Source organism: Neomonachus schauinslandi, chromosome 7, assembly GCF_002201575.2.
Source record: "Neomonachus schauinslandi chromosome 7, ASM220157v2, whole genome shotgun sequence".
NCBI lineage: Eukaryota > Metazoa > Chordata > Mammalia > Carnivora > Phocidae > Neomonachus > Neomonachus schauinslandi.
This window is the reverse complement of record NC_058409.1, coordinates 70,287,420-70,311,839: the sequence shown is the minus strand read 5'-3', so window position 1 is coordinate 70,311,839 and position 24,420 is coordinate 70,287,420. Positions and strand designations below refer to the sequence as shown.

At 38.9% G+C, this 24,420-nt stretch overlaps 1 protein-coding gene across 1 annotated transcript in view; it reads left to right on the top strand.

Moving 5' to 3' along the window:
- The window catches only part of MCTP1 (multiple C2 and transmembrane domain containing 1), a 512,403-nt gene that overhangs the window by 434,447 nt on the left and 53,536 nt on the right, over window positions 1-24,420 (top strand). The window contains exon 16 of the mRNA XM_044916766.1: window positions 4,479-4,532. Coding sequence (XP_044772701.1) covers window positions 4,479-4,532 — 54 coding nt within the window. The remainder of the gene's footprint in view (window positions 1-4,478; window positions 4,533-24,420) is intronic.

Genomic DNA, 24,420 nt, shown 5'->3' with positions numbered 1-24,420 from the left:
GAGCAAATGGTTGTATTGGGTGGTTCTGGCTGCACATTTGTAGAGCAATTGCGCGTAGCCAATTACCCACTTGTGCAGGGTAAGAACAGTTTGGGTTTTGCAAATGAAGAGCCTGATTCTGTAGACCTCTTTGAGTCGTTCTTGAACATAAGATCTGCAGCTGATTTGGAAAATGTGTAAATTAAGCTGTTGGCTTGTTTGATGTTTTGATGATATTTTGAATTTTTGAAAATTATCTTGAAGGTAGTAGAAATCTCCAAATCTTAAAGGTTAAATATGTATGCTTTCTCTTTCTGGGCAGATATTGGAAGGCATTTTGAATATTTGCTTTTATTAATCTGCATCACTGATTAAGTATATAACTTTCCAGATAAGCCAGTTCAGTTCTGTGAGCTAGTTCAGTTCTTTTATGTAAAAGCCTATTGAAGGCTACGAAGAATAGATGATGCGTTCATCTGTTCATTCTGTCAACAAATATTTCTGGAACACCTATTATGCACCTTGCAATCTGCTAGGCAAAATCCAACGCCATTCTTACTGCCTAGCACCTGCAGTATGATCATCAGTACTGAAGAGGAGAGGCATGTAATACATTTTTAATAATAACTAGCAAAAACATTGTTTGAGTTCATGCACAGGAGTAAAAGTATACTTGTTCATTTCTTTTTCCTTGACATATTTGATAAATGACTTTGTGTGGGTAATTTTAGTATTAACCAAATCATCCTGTTTCATACCTCCAATATATACAACTTTTACTGAAAAATAAAACGGATTGGGGCGCCTGGGTGGCTCAGTTGGTTAAACGACTGCCTTCGGCTCAGGTCATGATCCTGGAGTCCCGGGATCGAGTCCCGCATCAGGCTACCTGCTCAGCAGGGAGTCTGCTTCTCCCTCTCCCGCTCCCCCCTCTTGTGCTCTTTCTCTCTCTCTCTCTCTCTCAAATAAATAAATAAAATCTTTAAAAAAAAAAAAAGAAAAAGAAAATGGATCATAATGACCAACCTAAAAAATTACTTAATCTAAATCAATCGTTTTACTAGAGATATGAAATTATAATCATTTAAACAAAACTTAGGGGAGTTAGGTGAATTCTTCCCCCTTCCCCGCCCCCACCCAAGAACTGGGCAGGGGTGAGAGCTGGCTCTGTGTTGTCCCACTGTCTTGAGTTTGAGTTCTGTTTCAGCTATTTGCTGTGTTAGGTGAATTCTTTTGGAGAAATACAAAGTACTGAACTATTGTGGCTGTTTCTCCCATTTAAACCTCCATCAAAAATAGCCTGTTTTAGAATTGCCTGGCATTTGGCACCGTGATTATACGTTGTTACTATTATTGTCTGTATACTTCTGAATACTTCAAAATTTCAGGGAACTAAAAGCCAACATGAAAGATTAGCTTATAGTCTCCATTTAAATTCTACTGAATTATATTTCTCTTGAGGGCTGACATGAGTATAGATGAAATATCTGTGTTATTCATCTTTGTATTCCCGCAGTACCTAGCACTGTGTTTCTTGGCCAAAGGGCTTTACCATAAATGCTTACAGAGTTGCTGAATATAGTTAGAATGTAAAGAGTCCTTCTTTCTTGCTGAGGCTGAATTGCTTTATATGTCTTCAAAATAAGTGTAAACTCTCACCAGATACTGGAAACAGCACATTGTGCTGCTCTGGTTCTTTTGAAATGTTGAATGTCCAAAGGAAAGACCACAAAATTCTGCCATGTAATAGAAGATTTAAAGTATGACATTAAATTAGGAACAATCTCACAGGTTGTCAGATGCTTTTGGTTATATATTGGTTTATGAGAAATAGAGGTTTGTGTTTGGGCTATTCTTTTAAATCAGCTAATGCTTTTAGAATATTTGAGAACAATTATTAGATCACCGAGAGTCCTGACATGTTATCTCAGTTTGTGTAGCTCTTTGCATAATACAGTCTTAGCTATTGAAGTTTTCACTCATAACATATTCCTGTCTGTATCATAAGCCACATGAAAGAAGCACTCGCTGTCTCTATCTTTTACAGTTATGAGCTTTGGGAGAAGGATTTAAAAATATTTAATAACCATGATTCTATCAAATTTATTCAGCAATAGAGATACAGACTAGATAAAAAAGAAAAGCACCACAAGAATTAGAAATTATATGAAATGGCATGAATGCAATCAGAAGTTGGCACTTAACTGAATAACAACCCTCCCCAAAGTTTTTAAATTTTTGGTTTCCATGGGGAGAGAGAGAGAGAGAGAGAGAGTGTGTGTGTAGGTGTATAAAATGATAATAAAACACCTGAAACAGAGTGAAGTCCCATTTGTAATGCCACAGTTACACGTTAATCAAGAAAGGGTAAATTTATTGAGCAAATCTGAAATGACTATTCCATTATGCTGAAGTAAGTAAACTAGGAGTCATTTAAAAATACATTCATGCATACCCCCCTACCTGGGTTGTATATACATATTATGTAATTTGATTATTGAATACATTTCTAATTTTCTTTCAGTGTCCATTCTCATAATATAACCCTTGTGTAAAATCAGAGAATTAAAATGAGAGTTTCTGGTAATCCACAAAATAAAAAAGTAATACAGAGATAGTCAAAAGTTGACATTTATACACAAGAATTAAAACTTGAGCCTTGATGGCACCAAAACCACAAACAACCAAAGAAAAAATTAACAAATGGGACTACATCAAACTCAAAAGCTTCTGCACAGCAAAACAAACAACAAAAAAACAACCTACAGAATGGGAAAAAATTTTTGCAAACCATAAATCAGATATGGGGTTAATATCCAAAATATCTAAAGGACTCAGTCAACTCCCTAACAAAAAACCAATCCAATTTAAAAATAAGCAGAAGAGGGGCGCCTGGGTGGCTCAGTTGGTTAAGCGACTGCCTTCGGCTCAGGTCATGATCCTGGAGTCCCAGGATCGAGTCCCGCATCGGGCTCCCTGCTCGGCAGGGAGTCTGCTTCTCCCTCTGACCCTCCCCCCTCTCATGTGCTCTCTCTCTCTCTCATTCTCTCTCTCTCAAATAAATAAAATCTTTAAAAAAAAATAAGCAGAAGAACTAAGCAATTTTCTAAAGAGGACATCGAAATGGCCAACAGATAGATGAAAAGATGCTTAACATCGCTAATACCAAGGAAGTGCAAGTCAGAACCACAATGCCATATCACCTCTATATCAATGGACCACTGAGTTAGCTCACATCTATTAGAATGGCTGTCATCAGGACGAGACAGTAAGTGCTGTTGAGAATGGTGAATAGAGAACCTGTATACATTGTTGGCAGCAATGTAAATTGGTCCAAACACTATGGAAAACAATATAGAGGTTCCTCAAAAAAATAAAAACAGATCTGCCCTATGATCGAATAATTACACTTCTGGGTATATACCCAAAGGAAATGAAAACAGGGTATTGAAAAGTTATCTGCACTCCCATGTTTGCCACAGCATTATTCACAAAAGCCAACGTATGGAAACAACCCGAATGCCCATCAGTGGATGAGTGGGTGAAAAGGATGTAGTACATAGATACAGTGGCATGTTACTCAGTTACAGGAAAGGAAGATAGCATCCGTTTTGTGACAACATGGATGGACCTTGAGCACATTAAAAGCAAGATAAGTCAGAGTACGTGTAGTACTATATGATATCATTTATTTGTGGATTCTAAAAAAGTTAAACCTGTAAGAAAAAAAGATAGTAAAATGGTGGTTACCAGGGGATGGAGGACAGGGATAGCAGTGACAGTGTTTAAGGGTACAAACACATGACAGGTAGTAAATAAGCCATAGTGATCTGATACACAGTATAATGAACATAGACAATAATAGTGTACTGTAATTATGTAATAAGCTAAACATTGCCACATCAGCAATCATATTACAATACATAAATGTATCATAAAAGTAACACATGGCATACTTTAGACTTAGCCAATGTTACAAATCAAATTTATTCAATAAAAAAATTAAGTAAAATTTGAGCCACGAAAGCTATTAGCTTTATGCCATAAAGCACCAGCATAAATCAATGAACAGGTAGTATACTTTACCTTAGAGTTTGGTAAAAAGTAAATTAGAAATAGCAGAGCTGTTTTCTGCTTAGTTATCTGATTCCAAACTTAAAGTGTCTGATTAATGCAGACAGTGGAGCAGGTAAAAAGGAAGTCTCCTGATTTAAAGCATCTCTCAAATTAATGCTAGTTTACCTGATGCATATTTCAGATTCTTTAAGTTGTCACAGAACATTTCACACAAATAGGGTTCCCCTGACTGGAATTCAGTTCCCTGGTTTTAATCAATTAAAGGCATCGCATTTTCCTAATCCCTGTCTCTAGATGAAATGTTCCCTCTCTGTGCGTCTGTTTCAAATGTTAATAAAGTTTTCATTTCCAAAAGGTTCAAAATGACAGAACAAAATTCTCTCCTTGAAGAGCACGAGGATGACTTCTGTTTCTGTCTGCAGGTAGTGGAGGACATGCTGGAGGACGAGGAAGAAGAAGATGACAAAGATGACAAGGTAATTATCTTTCCCGGCACTTGGGTACCAGGGGATGGGGAAATGTAGACATGACACTGTTTTTACAGACAGTTAAAAAAGGAGTTGAAGTGTTTGAGTCCAGAAAATTGGACAGTGCTGTTTATCATCCTAACAATGCCACTGCATGTTGCAAAGAAGGAGAGAGGGCTATAAATCCTCTTCGCTTTCGTCCAGAGCTGGGTCAAATATTTTTCTGCCAGGAACAAAAAAAAAAATAATTCAGCTTGTCTGGAACTTGATAGCTCTCGTGAAGATAACAGCAGTGACAACTGTTTTTGAAGGGCAAAAATTTGTCCTAGCTTGAGTATTACAAATCAGGCTACACTTTGGAGGAAGGGAGAAGGGGGAAAAAAAAGAGCAGCCTGCTTAAGTTGAACATGGATATTGTCATCTGTAATTTTCAAGGAATTGCTCAGCAAAAGAACACACGTATGTGGGGAGGGCTCCGGAGGGCATTTAAATAATCCCAGTGCTCACAGCCCTTGCCTAGACTTGACTTGGAATGGCTCTGTGGCTCGTTGGTCAGGAAAGCCTGTTGAGATTATTTTCCGATTGCTGGTTGGCATGGGAATGGTGACCACAGTAAACAAACAAACAAACAAAAACAAACAAATAGCTAGTTTTGGGGATTTCTTGGGATGGTTGTCCCCTGGGAAGAGGGGACAACTGGAGGGATGAATTAGAGTGATTTTGCACCACTGTAGCGGTGTCTGGGGTCAGAAGAAAGGCTTTTTATGGCAAGGAGGAGAGCGATGCTGGTTTATCAAAATCCTTGGGCATTTCTAGATAAAAAATCTAAAAAGTGCTAGAGTGAGATTGGGAGGGAAGAGAGAATATCATTCATTACTTCCAAATTAGTTAGCATATAAAACCAGATTTTGACCTTCACTGGAATCTGAGTTCTGTTAGAGTAAAGCAGTGAATTCTTTTTAATAAAGGAGAACAACAGTGTATCTTAATTTATGCCCTTGACCTTTGATTCTAGTAGAGATGTACAGTTATATCCTGGTATAGGAATTTGCATGTTGGAAGCAAGCTTTAGAAATGTAAAAAAAAAAAAAAAAAAATTCACAGTGATTAGTCAAACTCCCAAATGATTTTTTTCTTGACTAATATTCAATGCTACAAGGAAAATAAAAACATAGACATACACATACACACCTTCCCCCTTCTAATGCCATTCCAAACATTTTGAAATTGATAGAGCTTTTAGGTGAAATTTTTCTTCTGTACATCATTTAGTCATTAGCGACATCATCAAATATACACTAACAAAATCTCCTTTCTACAAAAACACATATATGCTTGTTTTTAATGTTAAATAACATGAACATACACTTCTGGCAATAAATGATATGATTTATTGTTAAGGTCAGTTGTAGAGCTGTAGAGAGCTTGTATTTTAACTCAACATGCCAGCTCTGAATCATCATTTTTCTGCTGATAAACACTGAGCTGCCATCCATTTATGGCCATTTTCCCTTGCTTGTTGCTGCTTTATTATTAAAGCCACCATAAAGATTCATTCCAGCAGCAGGCGTTCCCTCCGAAATGTTAAGAAATGGAAACCCTTAGTGAAGTCTAGTACTTCAGTGTCCCTGCTTGAAGTCAACCTGTATTTTTTTTTTTTTTTTTTTAGCCAGTTTGTTGATACTCCAAACCACTCATCTCCCCTTGATGGTCATTTTTGTAATAGAGAAGATGTTAGGAATGGGAAGCGAATAACACACCTGGTTAACCAGCTCACCAAAACCTAGATGTCAAGTGGAACATGCCAGGTGGAAACAGCACGAAGGCTCTGGAGTGGCATCTATTGTAATCTAGTGTTGAGGTGTCTGAAACTGACACCCAGGTTCTAACACATTTTCAGATCTAGTTACCAAAGTTGATTGAAAGTGAGTGCTTAAATTACTGTGTGAATTCAACTGTATTCTTGTGCGCAGGATGCTGACAAACAGTGTGTTTTCCATATGAAAAGATGGTGAGCTGATTTTCATAAATCCAAGCCTTTATTCAAGTGATATATAAGGAGGCTTTTCTTTTCTACTCATAATGCAATTGATAGCATAAAAATCATATCTGAACAAAAAAGAAAATCTCAAATATAATAATTTACAAAAGACTTTTAGGGGCTTGCATAATAGAAGAATCCTAGAGTGGATGTGTTAAAATACAAAGTTTTTCCTATAAGAAATGGAAATATGAAAGGATCCTTCGAGTTTCCATTTAGCAGCCGCTGTCTCTGGACTGGCTGTCAGAGTGGTAAAGGTTGTAAGTCCTGGCTATCAGTGTGTCTGAGTGGGAGAAGGGTAATTTCCTACTTTAAAAAATTCATTGGTTCCTCTGTTTAAAGTTTGTATATAGAGTCATGGGTAATGGAATTTCAGGAGAAAACAAATGTGTTTTTTGCCATATGAGCAGGTACTGACCTCTAGCTCTCATTATTTCTCTGTTTTCTCATATGGTATAATAGTGGGGTCAGGTCAGTGAGTCCTCTTATAGGATAAAAGTAAAAAGATTAATAAATGTGCCAAAGCCTCACTTTAATTGAACCTGAAGCATATGTTGCAAGTATGTAAAATATGTCCCAGATGTTTCACCAGGGCTAGTTTCTTGGCTTTCCCTGATTGCCACAAGGCAGCTATTAGTCCTCTAACCTTTGGACTTTGGGGTAAATGGGGTATTACGTGGCACAGAATGAGAGCACCTGTTTTCCATTCAGCAAAGACCCCTGGCAGGCTTTGCCTAAGCCTCTCCATATGTTTTCACTTAGCAGATTGTTGGGCGATTATGAAAAGTGTCTTTCTTTAGAGCCAGCATTGATATTAGTCACTCACAGTGAAAGGGCAAGTCATTGGCTACTTGACAAGGTCCGTGTGGGCATAAACTGACGTCGTTTATTTCATTTCGGCTCGAAGTGCTTTCCCTCCACATCATTATGTAGATGGCAAAGACACAGGTCCAGAAGGGTGAAGCAGACAAAGATTACAATTACTCTGCATTAACAGTCGTGTGAGAGCTTTTCCTTAGTGCTGACTTTAGCACCTGGGAAGACTTTGGTTAAAGTTGATAAAAGCTAAGTCATGATTCACCTGGATCCCCAGATCTTGAAGCTGTTCCACACCATGGCCTTTTTGTCGTGTGTTCTCCCTTTTTATTAAAACAGCTGATCATTATTCAGGTGAGGGCATGTGATGCTCAGACTTTGCCTTCATCCAAGAATCCATTGTCCACATTGGCTTTAATCTAAAATTAGGTGGCTTCTCTCTTCATCCAGTTCCATGGTTTTCACAAAGGCAGAGAATATGGATTTTAAATGGTGGGTCTTAGTTATGAATCATTGGCCTGTTAATATTTTCACTTATCTGCATTATGTAGTATACTGCACTCTGTGAAGGTGTGCTGGCGATGAAATTTCTCCTGAATCCAGTGTTAGGAAGACATCACCCTGGGTTCTCAATTCCCTTTGTTGTAGAGCATTCTCTCTGCCGTCAACCACAAAGTCACAGTTTGATCTGATTTTTGACCTGACATCAAATCCTGCCTTTGTGGTTAATAGAATGTCTTCGTAAATAAGGCTTAGCCAAATGACCCAGGTGGAGCTATCACTAAGCCATATAATAGTGTTCCTGACCATGTTATTTATGGTAATACAGTGGTCAATCTGCATAATCTAGACATCTAATTAATGAAGATCAGCTTTAGTTTTGTAGCTTAGAAAGTTTAGGCATGCTTCTCATGGTGTGTCCTACCCTTGTAATGGGATCCAGCTGCAGTATCAGGAAGCAGAAGATAGAATGCAGGTTTTCCTCAGGATAAGCATGGATTCAAATGCATGGCATACTACTAATGTTTATTGATAAAAGATATTAAAATGTTCAGGCATTTATGCTTACATTGGTTCTCCTTTTTCTTCAGCCATTAGGTCAATGTTATTGTGTTTCAAGATAACTAGATGCAATGAGTGAAACATATCTGAGTTAATTCAAAATGTGCAGATTGTTTGCTTTAATTCTCAAAATCTGTGTTATCTGGTTTGATTCTCCAGCCCTAAACATGTATATAATATACCCAAGATGCATACGTCTCTGTATCTCAAATCAAGCATGGGGGGAAGGAGATAACTCTAATATGTGATAGGAGAGAAGATTTTAATCTGACAAAATGGCATTTTCTGGTTATATTCAATGAAATAATTACATGGTGGGGCAGCAGATCAAAGCTTTGGAGAAAGGCAGGGAAAGAGGAGTCAAGAAAAAAAATTCTTAAAAAGAAATCTTAACTCACATTTAACTGCAATAGCATTATATTAGTTAATTGGTTTCCTACTACTGCATAACAAATGGCCACAAACTCGAAGGCTTAAAACAAACCATATGTATTAGCTCTCCGTGGGTAGGTCAGAAGTGTGGGCATGGCTCAACTGGATTCTCTGCTCAGAGTCTAACACTTAAGGCATCCGTCAGGCTGAGTTCTCATCTGAGGCTCTGCAGAAGAATCCACTTCCAAGCTCACTTGGGCTGTTGGTAGAATTCAGTTCCTTGTATTGGGAGGACTGAAGCCCTTGTTTTTCTTGTTGGCTTTTCACTCCTAGCGGTCACTTTCCATGGTCCCTTCCATCTTTATATCCATCAGTGGAGAATCTCCCTTCTGTCAAATCTGTCTCACACGTGAACGCTCTTTCTTCAGGAAGAGCCTAGTCCCTCTTAAGGGTTCATCTGATTAGGTCAGGCCCACGAAAGGTAATCCTTTCTTAAAGTCCACTGTGCCACGTAACATAACCTAATCATGGGATGACCATTCCATTGTATTCTTAATTCCCGTCACATACAAGGGGAGGGGATTATATTAACAGGAAGTGGGAATCTTGGCAGTCATCTTAGAATTCTGCCTACGACAATCATCTGGACCCACTAGTGCCAATTTATTTTAAAATGGGGAAATTGTGCTTCAGGCAAACATAGGTGCATTGCCAAAGGTGATATAGACAATAAGTGGTAGAGCCAGGGCTGACAGTCAGGTTTTCCAAGTTTGGCATCTTTACCATTCCTAAAAACTAAGTTTTCCGGGAGAATAAATATCAAAGAACAGATACAAATTACCTTAGACCTGATCTTCAGGTATTCTGGTAGCATAATCAGGGAGTATCATCCATCCCAGCTAGGAGCTCTTTACTTCCAAGTTTCCAGTTCTTTACACTGTTTTCCTGTACTTTCAGCCCTTTCCCACTATCCCAGCTAAGCCGTGATATGGTGGGCAGAATAATAACCCCTCAAAGGTGTTCTCATCCTAATCCCTGGAACCTCTATTACACTACATGGCAAAGAGGCGCTGAGGTAGCCCTTGAGGTGAAGGTTGCTAATCAGCTGACCTTATAATAGGAGGATTATGCTGGATTATCTGAGTGCACCCGATATAATAGTAAGTGTCCTTACAAGTCTAAGGGGCCATCAAAGTGGCCACCACTTGCACAGCTATGGCCCAGACCAGCACTGGGGACCTTCCTGGCCAGAAGGGAAAGCTGCTGAGACATCTGGAGGGCCTGAAGGTAGAGGTCCTCCAGGTGCAAGTCACCAGCATGATGGGCAGTGCAGGGTCCAAGGTCTCCAAGATCTGAGCTGTCTACAAGCCCCTCACCCTTGTTCTCACGATCATTCACTGGACTCAGAAGGAGAACCTCAGGAAGTTCTGCAGTCCAAGAAAGGGTGCACGCCCTGTACCAAGCACTAGGAGAAGCTAAAGACCAAGAAACAGCAGCAGAAGGAGCAGCTATACAGCACCCAGTGTGGGGCCGGATGGAGTCAAGGCCAGAGCCCTGGCATTAACACAACAAACTGATGGGGAGCAGGGTGGGGTTAGAGGGTTGAGCTGCTATCCGGGCCTTAAAGATGGAGGAAGGTGGCCACAAACCAAGAAATGTGGGTAGCCTTTAGAAGCTGGAAAGAGCAAGGAAATGGATTCTCCCGTAGAGCTTCCAGAAAAAAATACAGCCCTGCCCACATCTTGATTTTAGCCCGCTGAGATGCATTTCTGACTTCTAGACTGCAGAACTGTAAGTTAATAAATTTGTGTTGTTTAAGCCACTAGGTTTATCCATTATAGCAGCAATAGAAACTCATACAGGTGCCTTCCGACTGCATTTTCCACACTTCTAAAATAATAGTACCTTTTAAAGCACAAGATCTGAGCTCCTAATTTTTTCCTTATTAATCCTACTTTTCTGTATGAATATGGCTGCACAGTTTTTCATTCACTATGGAAACTAGGAACAGTATAACAAAGCAAATATTTTTATCCAAATTGCCTTAGTTTTTATTCAGAAAACCTTGTCCAGAAATAAGAGTGGGTTTGTACCCATGTCTGTGCTCTTGATTGCTTTCCTGTTTAGGAGCCTGTATTCTTCATTGGTGAGTGCAGCACCAAGTCATGGTTAACTTGCTTTCTCCACAGAATTTCACTTCTTCAGAACATTCATTCTATTCCTCAAAATATTTCACTCAATAAAGCGCCAGGGCAGAGGGTATTAGCCCTACTCAGGTCACAGACCTTTTGAAAATCTGAAGAAAGTTGTAGACTTTTTCCCCAGGAAAAACAAAACAAAACAAAAAAACACATAAACATACAAAAAACTTTTTCATGCCTTTTTGATTGCAATGGAAATAGAATTATTTTACAGAGACTATAAAGTTTCTTTATTAAGTCATATCTCTGTGGCTCACTACCTTCGTCTTGACATTAATGCCTATTTTCCTCAAACACCTGAGATAAATGCAAATTTTCCAAGTAAAAATAAAGTTTAGTTCAGCTCAGAAGTAAGCTTCTACAAGAAGGCTGATGTTTGGCTTTGATATTGAAATTATGGAGTGGTTTTTGACACAACAATAGGCTTGTTATTTTTGACATCTGTTTGACGATGACTTTTCAGTTGCATGGCAGAGTACTTGCTTAAAACATTGACTTGGCAAGAGAAAACAGTAGCAAACAGAATGGGAGCTTGCCGTGGCTTTATTAGGTGAAGGTTAAGCACAGAGGAATTTCTCCAGTTCTCCAAAGTCCTTGTTGAATTCGTATTCTTTTGTGCTGAGGAGATCATCTCTTAACACGTTTGCAACATTAATAAAAAAAAAAAACCATGAGAGACGATGGACTCTGAAAAACAAACAGGGTTCTAGAGGGGAGGGGGGTGGGAGGATGGGTTAGCCTAGTGGTGGGTATTGAGGAGGGCACATTCTGCACGGAGCACTGGGTGTTATGCACAAACAATGAATCCTGGAACACTTCATCTAAAACTAATGATGTAATGTATGGGGATTAACATAAGAATAAAAATAAAATAAAAAATAAAATAAGTAAAAAAAAAAAAAAGATGTTCACAGTTCCGTGAGGTCATTGGAGACAGAATTCGCTTTTAAAAAGTTATCTAACGATTCCAACTGTCTGTGGGTTTCTACCTGTAAACAAATGGAAAGATTTGTCACTCCTCATTCCAGTTTCCAGAAGCATTTCTTCAGCCTTGGAATGTGTAGATAAATGCCCCCAACATGCCCTTCCAGCATGGCAGTAGAACGAAAAGAATTGAAATAGGAAGATGTAGTTGGATAATTTGGCAAGAATAGCCATCAAGTAAAACAAACTATGAATGGACTCTTTCCTGTTGCTTTATTCTAATCATTGGATTTCCTTTGCTTCAGAAAAGCAGAACTTGTATTTGAAAGCCAATCACATGTTTCAAGACAGGACCTCTGGAAAGCTAGTTAACGTCTATATTGCAGCAATGAACTTACTCTTAGACTCCCATTTCTTGACAAAACCTCTTGAAATAGTGTGTCAGTCCTGGCTCTCAAGAGGTTGACAGCATTTGTAGAAATAGACACAATTTTTTCAGGATCCCTGGCAGAATCGTTGACACTGGCTGACACCACTGCATGTTGAGATGAGGAGCATGTTTCTTCACCAAAGCAGCAGAACCAGATGTGTTGCCAAGCATCACAGATGCTCTATCGGAGCCCAGAGTGCCAAGATTTTTATTCTGCCTGAAGATTTATTTGGCAAAGAAATTCTTCACCATGTTAAAGGCATTGACTCTGCAGATTCTAAAAGAAGTTCACGACGGAGGAATTCTTCTTTGATTTTAAGAACTTGCCAACAGGAGTTGGCTAAGCAAATAGAGGTATCGGTTTGTATCGTTACATGCAAAAGGGAGATATTAGAGAAATGTCAGAAATTCTGTAGTGTTGACATCAATTGATGAGAATACAACTTGAAGAAATGTGTGGCTTCACCAAAATATTTCCAGTGACATGGGTGATTTTGCTTGGTGGTATGATGAACACAAAAAATATTTTAATACAAGTCTTTTTTTTTCCCCTTGGGGAAAATCCAAAGCCAGGTAAAGTCCCGATCTTTAATAACCAAAATGTTTTTATATAAAAGAAAAGATCCACAGGGGGCGCCTGGGTGGCTCAGTTGGTTAAGCGACTGCCTTCGGCTCAGGTCATGATCCCGGAGTCCCGGGATCGAGTCCCACATCGGACTCCCTGCTGAGCAGGGAGCCCGAAAAAAAAAAAACCCTCCTCCCTCTCATGCTCTCTGTCTTTTTTTCTCTCACTCAAAAAAAAAAAAAACTTTAAAAAAAAAAAAAAAAAAAGAAAAGATCCACAATGTCTAATAGATTTTCAGAATAGGCAGCCTGAGCTACTCCCTTTAATGTTATTGGTTGCATGCTTCCATTGGCCAGAATCCTGCACTTCCTGTGTTCCATCACACTCCAGAATTAATAGAAAATCAATAGATATGAAAACCTCATGGTACTATTTTTTTCCTTTGAAATTTTCCAACTTAAGCTAGACTCAAAGTAAACAAAGATGTATGGCTATAACCATGTTAGCAGGGTGTGTTTTCTCAGATTCCTATCAATAGCAAACTATGCTAGGGGTCTAAACCTGGTGGTAACAATATTACCTGTCTCCTTACCTTTGGTAACAGATTGCTCTCTGTTCAAAATATTCCTCGCTGCCTACCAATCTCAGGCATGGCCGTGTAACTCACTCTGGCTGACCCATGCCACTTCCCAGCCAAAAGCTCAAGAGCTATCCTCGGCTCTGCCATCTCTCTTTTCCTTCTGAAACATAGCTGTAACTATCCACATAGGAAATCCTTCTTTAGCTTGAGTTCTAGAATAAAGATAATGTGGAGCCAACCCAGAAGGGCACATAATATGAACAAAAAATAAACCCAACCCTTGGTCTTAGGAGCCTTTATGATTTTGAGGTCTTTGTTGCTGCAACATAATTTAGTCCAGGCTGATGGATACAACATTCATCCCATATTGCTCTGTGTGAATCAATGTGAATCAGTTATAATTTGAAATAAAACAGGAGCTTTTAAATAAAACTAATCAGGGTCTCAGGAAAATCTAAAATACTTTTTTCTTCCTAAAAGCACAGATCTATCTGCAGCCCTTGAGGCCCAATCTCAGATACAGGTTGAACCATTTTGCTGTTAGGGCTCTCTCATTGAAAAAATGATTTCTTTTTCCCATAAGCTTATAGTGAGGACAAGACACTGGGTAGACAAAGATAAATATGGGCCTTTCAGGAGTCACTGCCTGGTGGGACCCTTGATTATGTAAACTAATAATTATAATACGGTGAGAAAAATGTTACAATAAAGTTAAAAAGAGTTTGGGAAAAACAGAAAGATGACCGTCTTCACAGAATTGGCAGCAAATGTTGCACAGAGGAGGTGGCATTTAGTTTAGGTCTTGAGGGATGAATGAGAATGTACAAGGAAGTGTGATTTGTAAAGTCAAGGAGGATGTGGTACAGTAGGAGCATAATGTGGAGGACAATGACACTGGGGAAGGTAAATTTAAGGTTGTGAAGGCTTTAGCCATCATCTAAGGAATCTGAATTATCTTCAAGCCGTGAGGAATCAGAGGCAGTTCTAAAATAGGGAATTGTCATGATGACATTTGTGCTTTTAGAAGAAAACTCTGGCAAGAGGCAGGCGATAGAATAAGAAGGAAATGAGGCTTTAAGTAGAGAAATATGCTAGGAGGTGCCATGGTTGCCCCAACAAGAAATAATGGCAGCCTGCGCTAAAACAGCAATCATGATAATAAGAAAGAAACAAATCTGAGAGATAGTTTTAATAGTAAATGTAATAAGATTATTGAAACAATTCATGTTGTATAGAATAAGGGAAGACTATAAGATGCCTGGTTGAGATATCCTTATATTTGTGTAGCCTTCACACGTTTCAAAGTACCTCCCCTTCTGTACCTTAATTTAATGTTCGCAATAACTCTGCCTATTGGCTTATCAGGTATCATTCCCAAGCTTCAGTATCAGGAAGATTAACTTGGCTAGTGGGGAAGTAGCTAAGATTAGAAACCAGATAATGTGACTAAAATAGAAAAGTAGTTGAGCCTAAAAACAAGTTAACTTATCTAAGAAGAAGCTAAGTCTAGGAATGAGGTAACTTGCCTAATGATGAAGAAACTGAGATCAGAAAACAAACCCTCTAATTAACTTTCCTTCCTGGTCATGTTGTAGCAAAGCCTGTTGACCCACCTAGAGATGACACCTCGGTCACTTGGTATGCAATTTTGCATAGTCATCACCCGTTCTATGGACAGAGAGTGTCATCTGTGCCTACCCATCCCTCTCCTCCCTGGGCACTATGTCTTGAGAGAGAGCATTTGGAAAAATGATGGCAACAGGTCCATATTCAGTGCCTTTTCCCCATTCAGTGTGCTTTTACTAAGTAAACACAGATCCAATGTGGAAGCAAGAAGTATCCATGTAAAAGGAGGCAGAATATTTTTGATACCTCAGAAGTTGGTTCAGAGGGAAAGGCATATAGTAACCATGCTGATTCTGGCTTTGATCTAAGAGTCTTAAGGAAAATATGATGCAGGAGGATCATAGGTGAGTTGAGAAGCCCCTTCTCTTGTCACTATTTTTTAAAATGAGAAGACTGGGGGCGCCTGGATGGTTCAGTTGTTAAGCGTGTGCCTTTGGCTCAGGTCATGGTCCCAGGGTCCTGGGATCGAGTCCCGCATCGGGCTCCCTGCTCAGCGGGAGACCTGCTTCTCCCTCTCCCACTCCCCCTGCTTGTGTTCCCTCTCTAGCTGTGTCTCTCTCTGTCAAATAAAATCTTTAAATAAATAAATAAATAAATGAACGAATGAAATGAAAAGACTGAAACCTCTGAGACATAAAGTAACTCACTCAAAGTCACAAAAGAAGTGAAACAACCAAACTCCAAACTTTACTCTGCCTCCAAAGTCCACCTTTTTTTTAAAAAGATTTTATTTATTTATTTGAGAGAGAGAGAATGAGAGAGAGCAAGCACATGAGAGGGGGGAGGGTCAGAGGGAGAAGCAGACTCCCCGCCGAGCAGGGAGCCCGATGCGGGACTCGATCCAGGGACTCCAGGATCATGACCTGAGCCGAAGGCAGTCGCTTAACCAACTGAGCCACCCAGGCGCCCCAAAGTCCACCATTTTTTGTATAACAGCCTCCCCATAACCCCCCCCCCCAAAAAAACACACTTAGTGATCTAAAGCAATAATTTACCATTCCTTATTATTCAATGGGTTGATGGGCTCACCTGGGCAGTTCCTACTTGAATCTCTTTTGTGGGTCTAGCCAGATGTCTGGGGGTTTGGTCCTCTAAGGGTGGATGTAGGCTGGACATTCAAGATGGCTCAGTCAGAAAACTGGAGGTTGTTGCTGGCTTCTCATAACATGGCAGCTCAGTTCTGAGAGGGAGAAGTGATCCAAAAGTGAGTGTTTCAAGAGACCAAGCAGAACTGCAAGGCTTCTTATGATATAACCTTGGAAGTCCCAGAATGTCCCTTCTGTCATGTTCTGTTGGTCAAGCAAGTCACTAAGACCAGCCCAGATTCCAGGAGAGGATGAATTCAGTTCTACCTCTTAATCAGGAGTGTCAGGGTCCTATTGCATAAGAATCTAAGGGATGGGAGATATGCAGCCATCTTTGGAAAATAAAATCAGCCACCATGTCTAAAGAGGAAAAGCTTCTAATAGATGTCCTGTAGCTTTAAGGAATATGAACCCTGTTGCCTAACTGGAGGATATCTTTTTATCTAAGGTTTATCAGCACACAGTACTCGATTAGGTTATCTCAAAAATTAAACAAGCATAGCACCTTCAAATTGCCAAGTATATCCAAATCTTATCCTATATGTTTATTTCACTTTTTTGAAAATTTTTTAATGTTATGTTAATCACCATACATTACATCATTCGTTTTTGATGTAGTGTTCCATGATTCATTGTTTGTGCATAACACCCAGTGCTCCATGCAGAACGTGCCCTCTTTAATACCCATCACCAGGCTAACCCATCCTCCTACCCCCCTCCCCTCTAGAACCCTCAGTTTGTTTTTCAGAGTCCATCGTCTCTCATGGTTCGTCTCCCCCTCCGATTTCCCCCCCTTCATTCTTCCCCTCCTGCTATCTTCTTCTTCTTTTTTTTTTTTTCTTAACATATATTGCATTATTTGTTTCAGAGGTACAGATCTGTGATTCAACAGTCTTGCACAATTCACAGCGCTCACCATAGCACATACCCTCCCCAGTGTCTATCACCCAGCCACCCCATCCCTCTCACCCCATCCTCCACTCCAGCAACCCTCAGTTTGTTTCCTGAGATTAAGAATTCCTCATATCAGTGAGGTCATATGATACATGTCTTTCTCTGCTTGACTTACTTCGACTCCGCCCAAAACTGCTAGAACTCATACAGGAATTCAGTAAAGTGGCAGGATATAAAATCAATGCACAGAAATCAGTGGCATTCCTATACACCAACCACAAGATAGAAGAAAGAGAAATTAAGGAGTCGATCCCATTTACAATTGCACCCAAAACCATAAGATACCTAGGAATAAATCTAACCAAAGAGGCAAAGGATCTGTACTCAGAAAACTATAAAATACTCATGAAAGAAATTGAGGAAGACACAAAGAAATGGAAAAACATTCCATGCTCATGGATTGGAAGAACAAATATTGTGAAGATGTCAATGCTACCTAGAGCAAGCTACACATTCAATGCAATCCCCATCAAAATACCATCCACTTTTTTCAAAGAAATGGAACAAATAATCCTAAAATTTGTATGGAACCAGAAAAGACCCCGAATAGCCAGAGGAATGTTGAAAAAGAGAAGCAAAGCTGGTGGCATCACAATTCCGGACTTCCAGCTCTATCACTTTTTGTTTTTGGTTTAAAAGTTGAGAAGCAACAAAGGACCAACTGAATTGTCATTCTCTACTTCACTAAAACTTCAAAGTGCTACCTAAATCTCCCTTCTTCTGCTTTATCCATAGATAAGGATGCAGTCCAGAAATTCCACCATCTAGCTGAACTCTCTATTGAAGCTAGTTGGTGGGTAGCAAGGAGTCATAAAAAATCCTTTTTAAATTCCTCTTCAAACTATAATGGGCATCCATTGTCCTCCACCAATGAAGGAGGACAAGACGCCGCTGTCCTGTGTCCTAGAAGTCAGGCTGTACTTGTTCTGAGTGGCTGTCAGAAATAGAAAGTCAAGCGAGAAAAGGAGATGGCAGAATGCTTCCTTCTTAAAACATAGGGGTTTCTCCTTTTTAGAAAATGTAATTTGAAATTGCCAACAGTTCACATCTGGTATTTTACTAATTTGTTCAAGGACCTTTCTCAGAGGATTTAAAAGATCACTAATATCTCTAAGACTTTGGATGTACAAACTCTAAGTAGCTCAGTCAACACTCTTTTCCAGGATCGCTGGAGCTGATGTTTTTCTGCTGGAGTGAGGAAGCATTATGTGGATATTAAAATCAATATTCAGCACCTTATGCACATATATGCTATTTCCTGGTTCCGGTATCTTGACCATGTATTCTGATCAGCAATGATTTGGGAATGGGGACAGCATCTATATTCTCTGCAATTACATACAAAAATATTTTGGAGACGTACAAGGCAGTATAATACACGAATATACAGCTGTTGCAGCCTGATAATGTAAGATTTTATTGATTATCCAACAGAGTAACCACCCTGGATATTAGGCTTGCTTGTCACAACCTTCAGTGCCTGGGGTAGTTGAACAAGTTCTTTTTTTCCACTGAGCTGACCTCAAAGTCACATAGTTTCTGAATCAAGGTCCTCAGATTTCATACTTTGGCAATTTCTTTCCTTTCTAATGGGTTATATTAGAGAAAATGTGTCACCTTTTGCACCATGTAATACCAAATCAGATCAGAATTCATGCACAATTATGTCAGTGGAAATCTAATAGTACAGGCTAGCTTATCTCTAGATAACACATGGAAAATAAACTTCCACAACTGACAGATTTACTTGATTTTTTTTTCAGATAGGTTATTTGTAAGTAATCGAGCTAAAGAATGTAACTGGATTATTTTTCATACTATTAAAAAAAAAAAAAAAGACTCTCAACCGTAAAATGGTTGCTAAGTATTCAAGCTCTGTCACTCTGCCTCCCCCCACCCCTTTTTCTTTGAAAAAGTTCCTGGATAATGAATGCAAAGAAAGAACAAAAACAAATTTTTTTGCATTAGCTATATTTATTAAGAGAACTAACAACTTTAGGAAAACAAAATTTACATAAAACACTTACATAAACATAACATTCATTGATAGTTAATGGCATTTAAGTAACACAGGTCAGGTGGTAGTCTACCTGGGAATGATATTAGGCTGCCTAAAAAGCATTCATCTGTGTTTCTCTTTTATAATCAGAAAAAGTCAAAGCCCATCACTAATCTGAAGTCATCTTGAAACCAATTAAAATAATTTAAGATAAGTTGTGCTGCAAATGTGCTTTTTAAGTGTTTTAGGCTTAGGATGTCTTAGGGATGTTGTAACCCCTTTTTAATGTTACTATTTATATACAACTACCATGTGTATAGTATTACACCTTTAATGCACTGTATTAGCTGTCACTTGAAATTAAGTGCAAGCATGTTCTTTTTTGGCCTTCAGTTTCTCCTACATTAAACGTTTAAATAATGGTAACAGTAGTAAAAGGGTGGGTAGCTTTCCCAATGGAAACTCCCTCCTGCATCTGGTTGTGTTGTGTTCGGGTTTCTACACGAAAGATATCGTAATATCAGAATCTCTCCATGTTTACACACCTGGTATCCAGAACTCTACCTGATGTCTTTTCTCAGGAAATTAATGGAATCAAAGCTTATGGTAGGCATGTTTGATATATAGACCTTGTCTGTAGAGATCTGGTGATAATTCCATCAAAATTTGTCCCTAGTTGATCATATATCTATGCATTTTTATATCTTTGTGGTTTTCTTCACCAACTCTGTGCTTGCTTCAGTGCCTTCATTAGAAGGTCAGGGTCTGAGGATTTAGTAATTCACCTTGAAAATATACTATAAGTTGAATGTATCAAGCATGAGTTTTCTCCACTCAGCATGAATTTTATAGCATTAAAAAAAGGCAAACCCATAGCTAAAATTTTGATACTTGTTTTTCATTTATATGAAGTAAATAGATGCTTACTGATTTCAGGGTTTTTTTGTTTGTTTGTTTCCATAAGTCATGTTTGTTTTTTATTTTATAATGATATTTTACAGACTTTTCTCCATGATGATAAAATTGTGCATTTTCCAAACATACAAAACAATTAGTTTTAATACAAGAGACTATCCAGATGGGAGCTACTTGGAAGGGTTATAGCTTCTACTAAAACAATTGATATGAGAACTAAAATTCCTTGTATTTATTTCTAAATATTTCTTTTCCCACAATTTAAATCATAACGATAGGACTTCCTGTGTGAATCTTTTCCCATAACAAGTGAAAGTAATATGCTAGAAAGAGATCAGTTTTTATTTTATAAGGGTTGACCAGCGTTGTCACCTGTAAGTGTGTTTGCATCTAGTTACATACTCATAGCACAGAAATGAGGGGGGAAATATTCTGATTAAGAAAAAAAGAACCAAGATATGGTATTTTTCTCATATTCAGGATGAATGATTCATTCAGTTAATTCATTTGTTCACATAGTCATGCATGCATGCATGTAATAAATATTTGTGTACCTATGACAAACGTCTGTTCTTGCATCCTATGTGGACACATTTTAAGAAAATAGTGAGATTTCTTTTCCTTCCTTCACCATCAATCTCAGACATGCTCTACATCTGTTGCCTCCATTTACTCCCCTCTGTTGTTCAATCTTAATTCTTCCCTTCGTGGCTTCCATTTATAACACTGTACTAAACTTGTTCCCCGAAGACATTAATAACCTCACTGGATCTTCCACCTTCTCAGTGCATTTAGCTCAATGCTATCTAAACCACCATTTAATATCCTCTTCCGTCTCCCTGTGCGCTCAGGTTTTTTTTTTTTTTTTTTTTTTTTTTTACTCTAACACTTCAGTTTTCATCTTTTGTGTCCAGTGTTTGGGTATCTCCCAATTTTGTTCTTTTTTTTTATATATATATATATTTTTAAGATTTTATTTATTTATTTGAGAGAGAGAATGAGAGAGAGAGAGCACATGAGAGGGGGGAGGGTCAGAGGGAGAAGCAGACTCCCCGCTGAGCAGGGAGCCCCATGCGGGACTCGATCCTGGGACTCCAGGATCATGACCTGAGCCGAAGGCAGTCGCTTAACCAACTGAGCCATCCGGGTGCCCAATTTTGTTCTTTCTTAAAGAACTAATCTATGCCCACAATTTTAACTATCCCTTAGTGAGCATAACTCCAAAATCTTTACTTTCATGCAACAAGTATTATGTACTTGAAACGTTTAAAGCACTATGCTATGTGCTCTGAAGGGTACAAAGAGAAATGAGACCTAATTCCTCTACTCAAGGAGCTAAACCTTTGTGGTTATGCCTTTTGTCCCAAGTCTGTTGTGTCTTTCCACCCTTTTGGACATTGAAAGTTGTCTCAACATAAGCCCAAACTCCGTATATTTCGATCTGAACTTGTATTCTTCCTCTCAAAATAGCTTCCTTTTGTAGCTAATGGATTTCTACCAGTAGCATAGTATTTTACTCACGAAGGTGCAAAAACTCAAACCATCTTTCGATGGTTCTCTCTAATCTGTAATAAAAATTCCATAGATTGGGCAGGTGTACTATTCCTTACTTTGTACCTTCCTCTTAGATTCTGGATATGCTCTGCCTTGCTATCTACATGAAAGGCCCTTTCTGCTTATTTACGACCCATTTACCCTTTAAAACACAACTGGAATCTGCTCCCCTCCCTGCATCCTGTCAATTAACTCTTTAGCCAATAGTGAACTGTATTTCAAAACATATAATCATGTATTTGTTCTCCTCAGTTGATATTCATCTATTTTTTCCCTTCCATTTTTTTTTTTTTTGAAATTACACACCCTGTGCTGAGTACCTTACATGCATCATCTCATTTCTTGTTCATGACAACCCTATCAAATAGGTTCTATCATCTGTGCTAGGCTAAGGGACATGTCCAAAGTCACAGATAAAGACTGAAGCTAGAACTCACTTCTATCTAGACTCCAAAGCTCATGATTTAAACCATTGTGGCACATTCTTATGACATTTACATATTAAATATTAATTCATGATCTTATTCCATTTTAATGTGTCCTGTCTCCACAAAAACATTATAAACTCTAGTGACAAAAACTGAAGAGTGTAACACATATTATGCACAATGGTATACAAATAGTGAGCATTTGGTTAAATACTCAGTGAAGAGAAAGTTATATATGTATGAGTGGAAAACAGCAATTCAGGTATCACAGAGTCCCATAACTATTCCAACTAACCATGTTGTATACTGGATAGTACTTAGTAAAATAAACGTGATTGTCATATCATCTTCACTTTGCCAATATCTTTCTGATCCCTTGTCTAACATTTACACCTCCCATATGGAAACAGAATTGGATCTAACTATGCCAGTATAATAGAAAAAGGAGCTTTCTGTTCCCAATGCACAGAATTTGTTCCTATCCCCATTCACTGTTCTCTGAGACCCAGTCATTGCCTGTGGTGCCTTAGATGATGCAGAGTTGAGTGTGGGCCCCGTCATCACAGAGCTCCAGGGAGTTCCTGTCACTCTCCTTTCCATTCCTAAAATCACCACTTGATTTCAAGTCCCCCATACCTCAAATGAACCACCTTCCAGCCACACTCATCTATAACACATTCTTATGAATGCCTCCAAAAAACCCTTTAGATTTCTTGAAGCAGGGTAGCATAATAGTTAAGAGTATTGGTTCTGGAACCAGGTCTTTGTGTGATGTTAGGCAAAGTACTTCACCTCTATCCCTCTGTTTCCTCATCCGTAAAATGGGGTAGTGATAGTTCCTGCCTTATAAGGATTAAATGAATAATATGAATAAATATGTATAAAGCTTAGAATGATGTCTATATCACAGAACAAATTTGATAAGTATAATATTATTAGAGTGGTATTATCATTATTGTTAGCAGCAGCAGTGGTATTGATCAGTCATGGGCACCCAGGAAGGTTGTCATGTTATTAAATGGAACAGAGTCTGAGTAGGGATAGATTTTAGAGGGGAAGAAATTGCTTCTGTTCTAACATGTTGAGTTTGAAATGTCACCAGGCCATCAAATGAGGTATTCCAGTAGACACTAGAAATATAAATCTGGAATTCAAAGAAGAGGTTATGGCCAGAGAGTTAAATTTGAACAGTACTAATTAGAGATAAAAGTAATTACTGAAACGGAGGCTGTTTAGAGTGTGGGGAAAAGGGCCAAGGACAGCTCTGTGGAGAATGCCTCTATTTAAGGGGCAAGACAGGATGAAGAACAGAGCATATGGCTGAGAAGGAATCATAAGAGTGGTAGGAGGGGAATCAGAAGGGTTGCTGTTATGGGAACCAAGAGTTTTGAGAAACGTAACACTAGAATAAATATGGCAAATGCTCATGGAAGATGAGAACTGAGGAAAAAAGTCATGAACATTGATGATTCAATCAGTCATGACCCTGGTGTTTGTAGTTTCCCTAGAGTGGTGACAGAAAGCACAGGGTACACCAGCGGCAGCTTGCAAGGACTGCCCTTCAGAATGGTCTGACTCTGTAAGGGGAGGGGAGGAAGGACAGGAACTTAGGGCATTGGCAGGAACTTGGGATTTGTTTTCATCATGGGGAGCTAACACTATTTTAGAAGGAACAAGTAGGGAAAGTTGGGTTTACAGAGCTAGAAGAGTGCTAGAAGGTCTCAAAAGAGACAGGTGGGTAGAAGAGCACAAGAGAAGGGATGGAATTCCATGGTGAGATTCAGGGAGGAAAGGTGGGTGTTGAGGAGGTACATGTGGCTTCTTTCTTTCAGCAAAGTTGGAGAAAAGGTCACCTGTTGAGTTAAAAGTTAGGGTAGGAGACTCTGGAGAAAGGAGGCAGTTTGAAAGAGCACTTGAAAAGAATGTGACAGCCAGTCAACCCCAGAATGACCAGATGGTCAAGTTAATGGTGAAGGCTCAGCTGGGGCTACATGACAGAACATGAGTATGTAGCAACAAAAGCACAACAGTTCACAGCTCAACAACTGTGATTTGTACACAAACAGGATAATACAGAAAGGACATAGGACACATTGCAAAGAAAGGCGACAAGTGAAGCTAGAATTGAGTTGATGGGCTGGGGGAATGAAGATATGTTGGAAGGAGGAAGCCTCTTAATCAGTGGGATAAGAAAGGCTGGCCCACCAAATGAAGATGTAAATGACAGAACTAGACTGCTGCATTACTCTAGATCCTTTATATTCCCTCCCCTCTTTCTTTTCCTTTCCTTTCCTTTCCTTTCCTTTCCTTTCCTTTCCTTTCCTTTCCTTTCCTTTCCTTTCCTT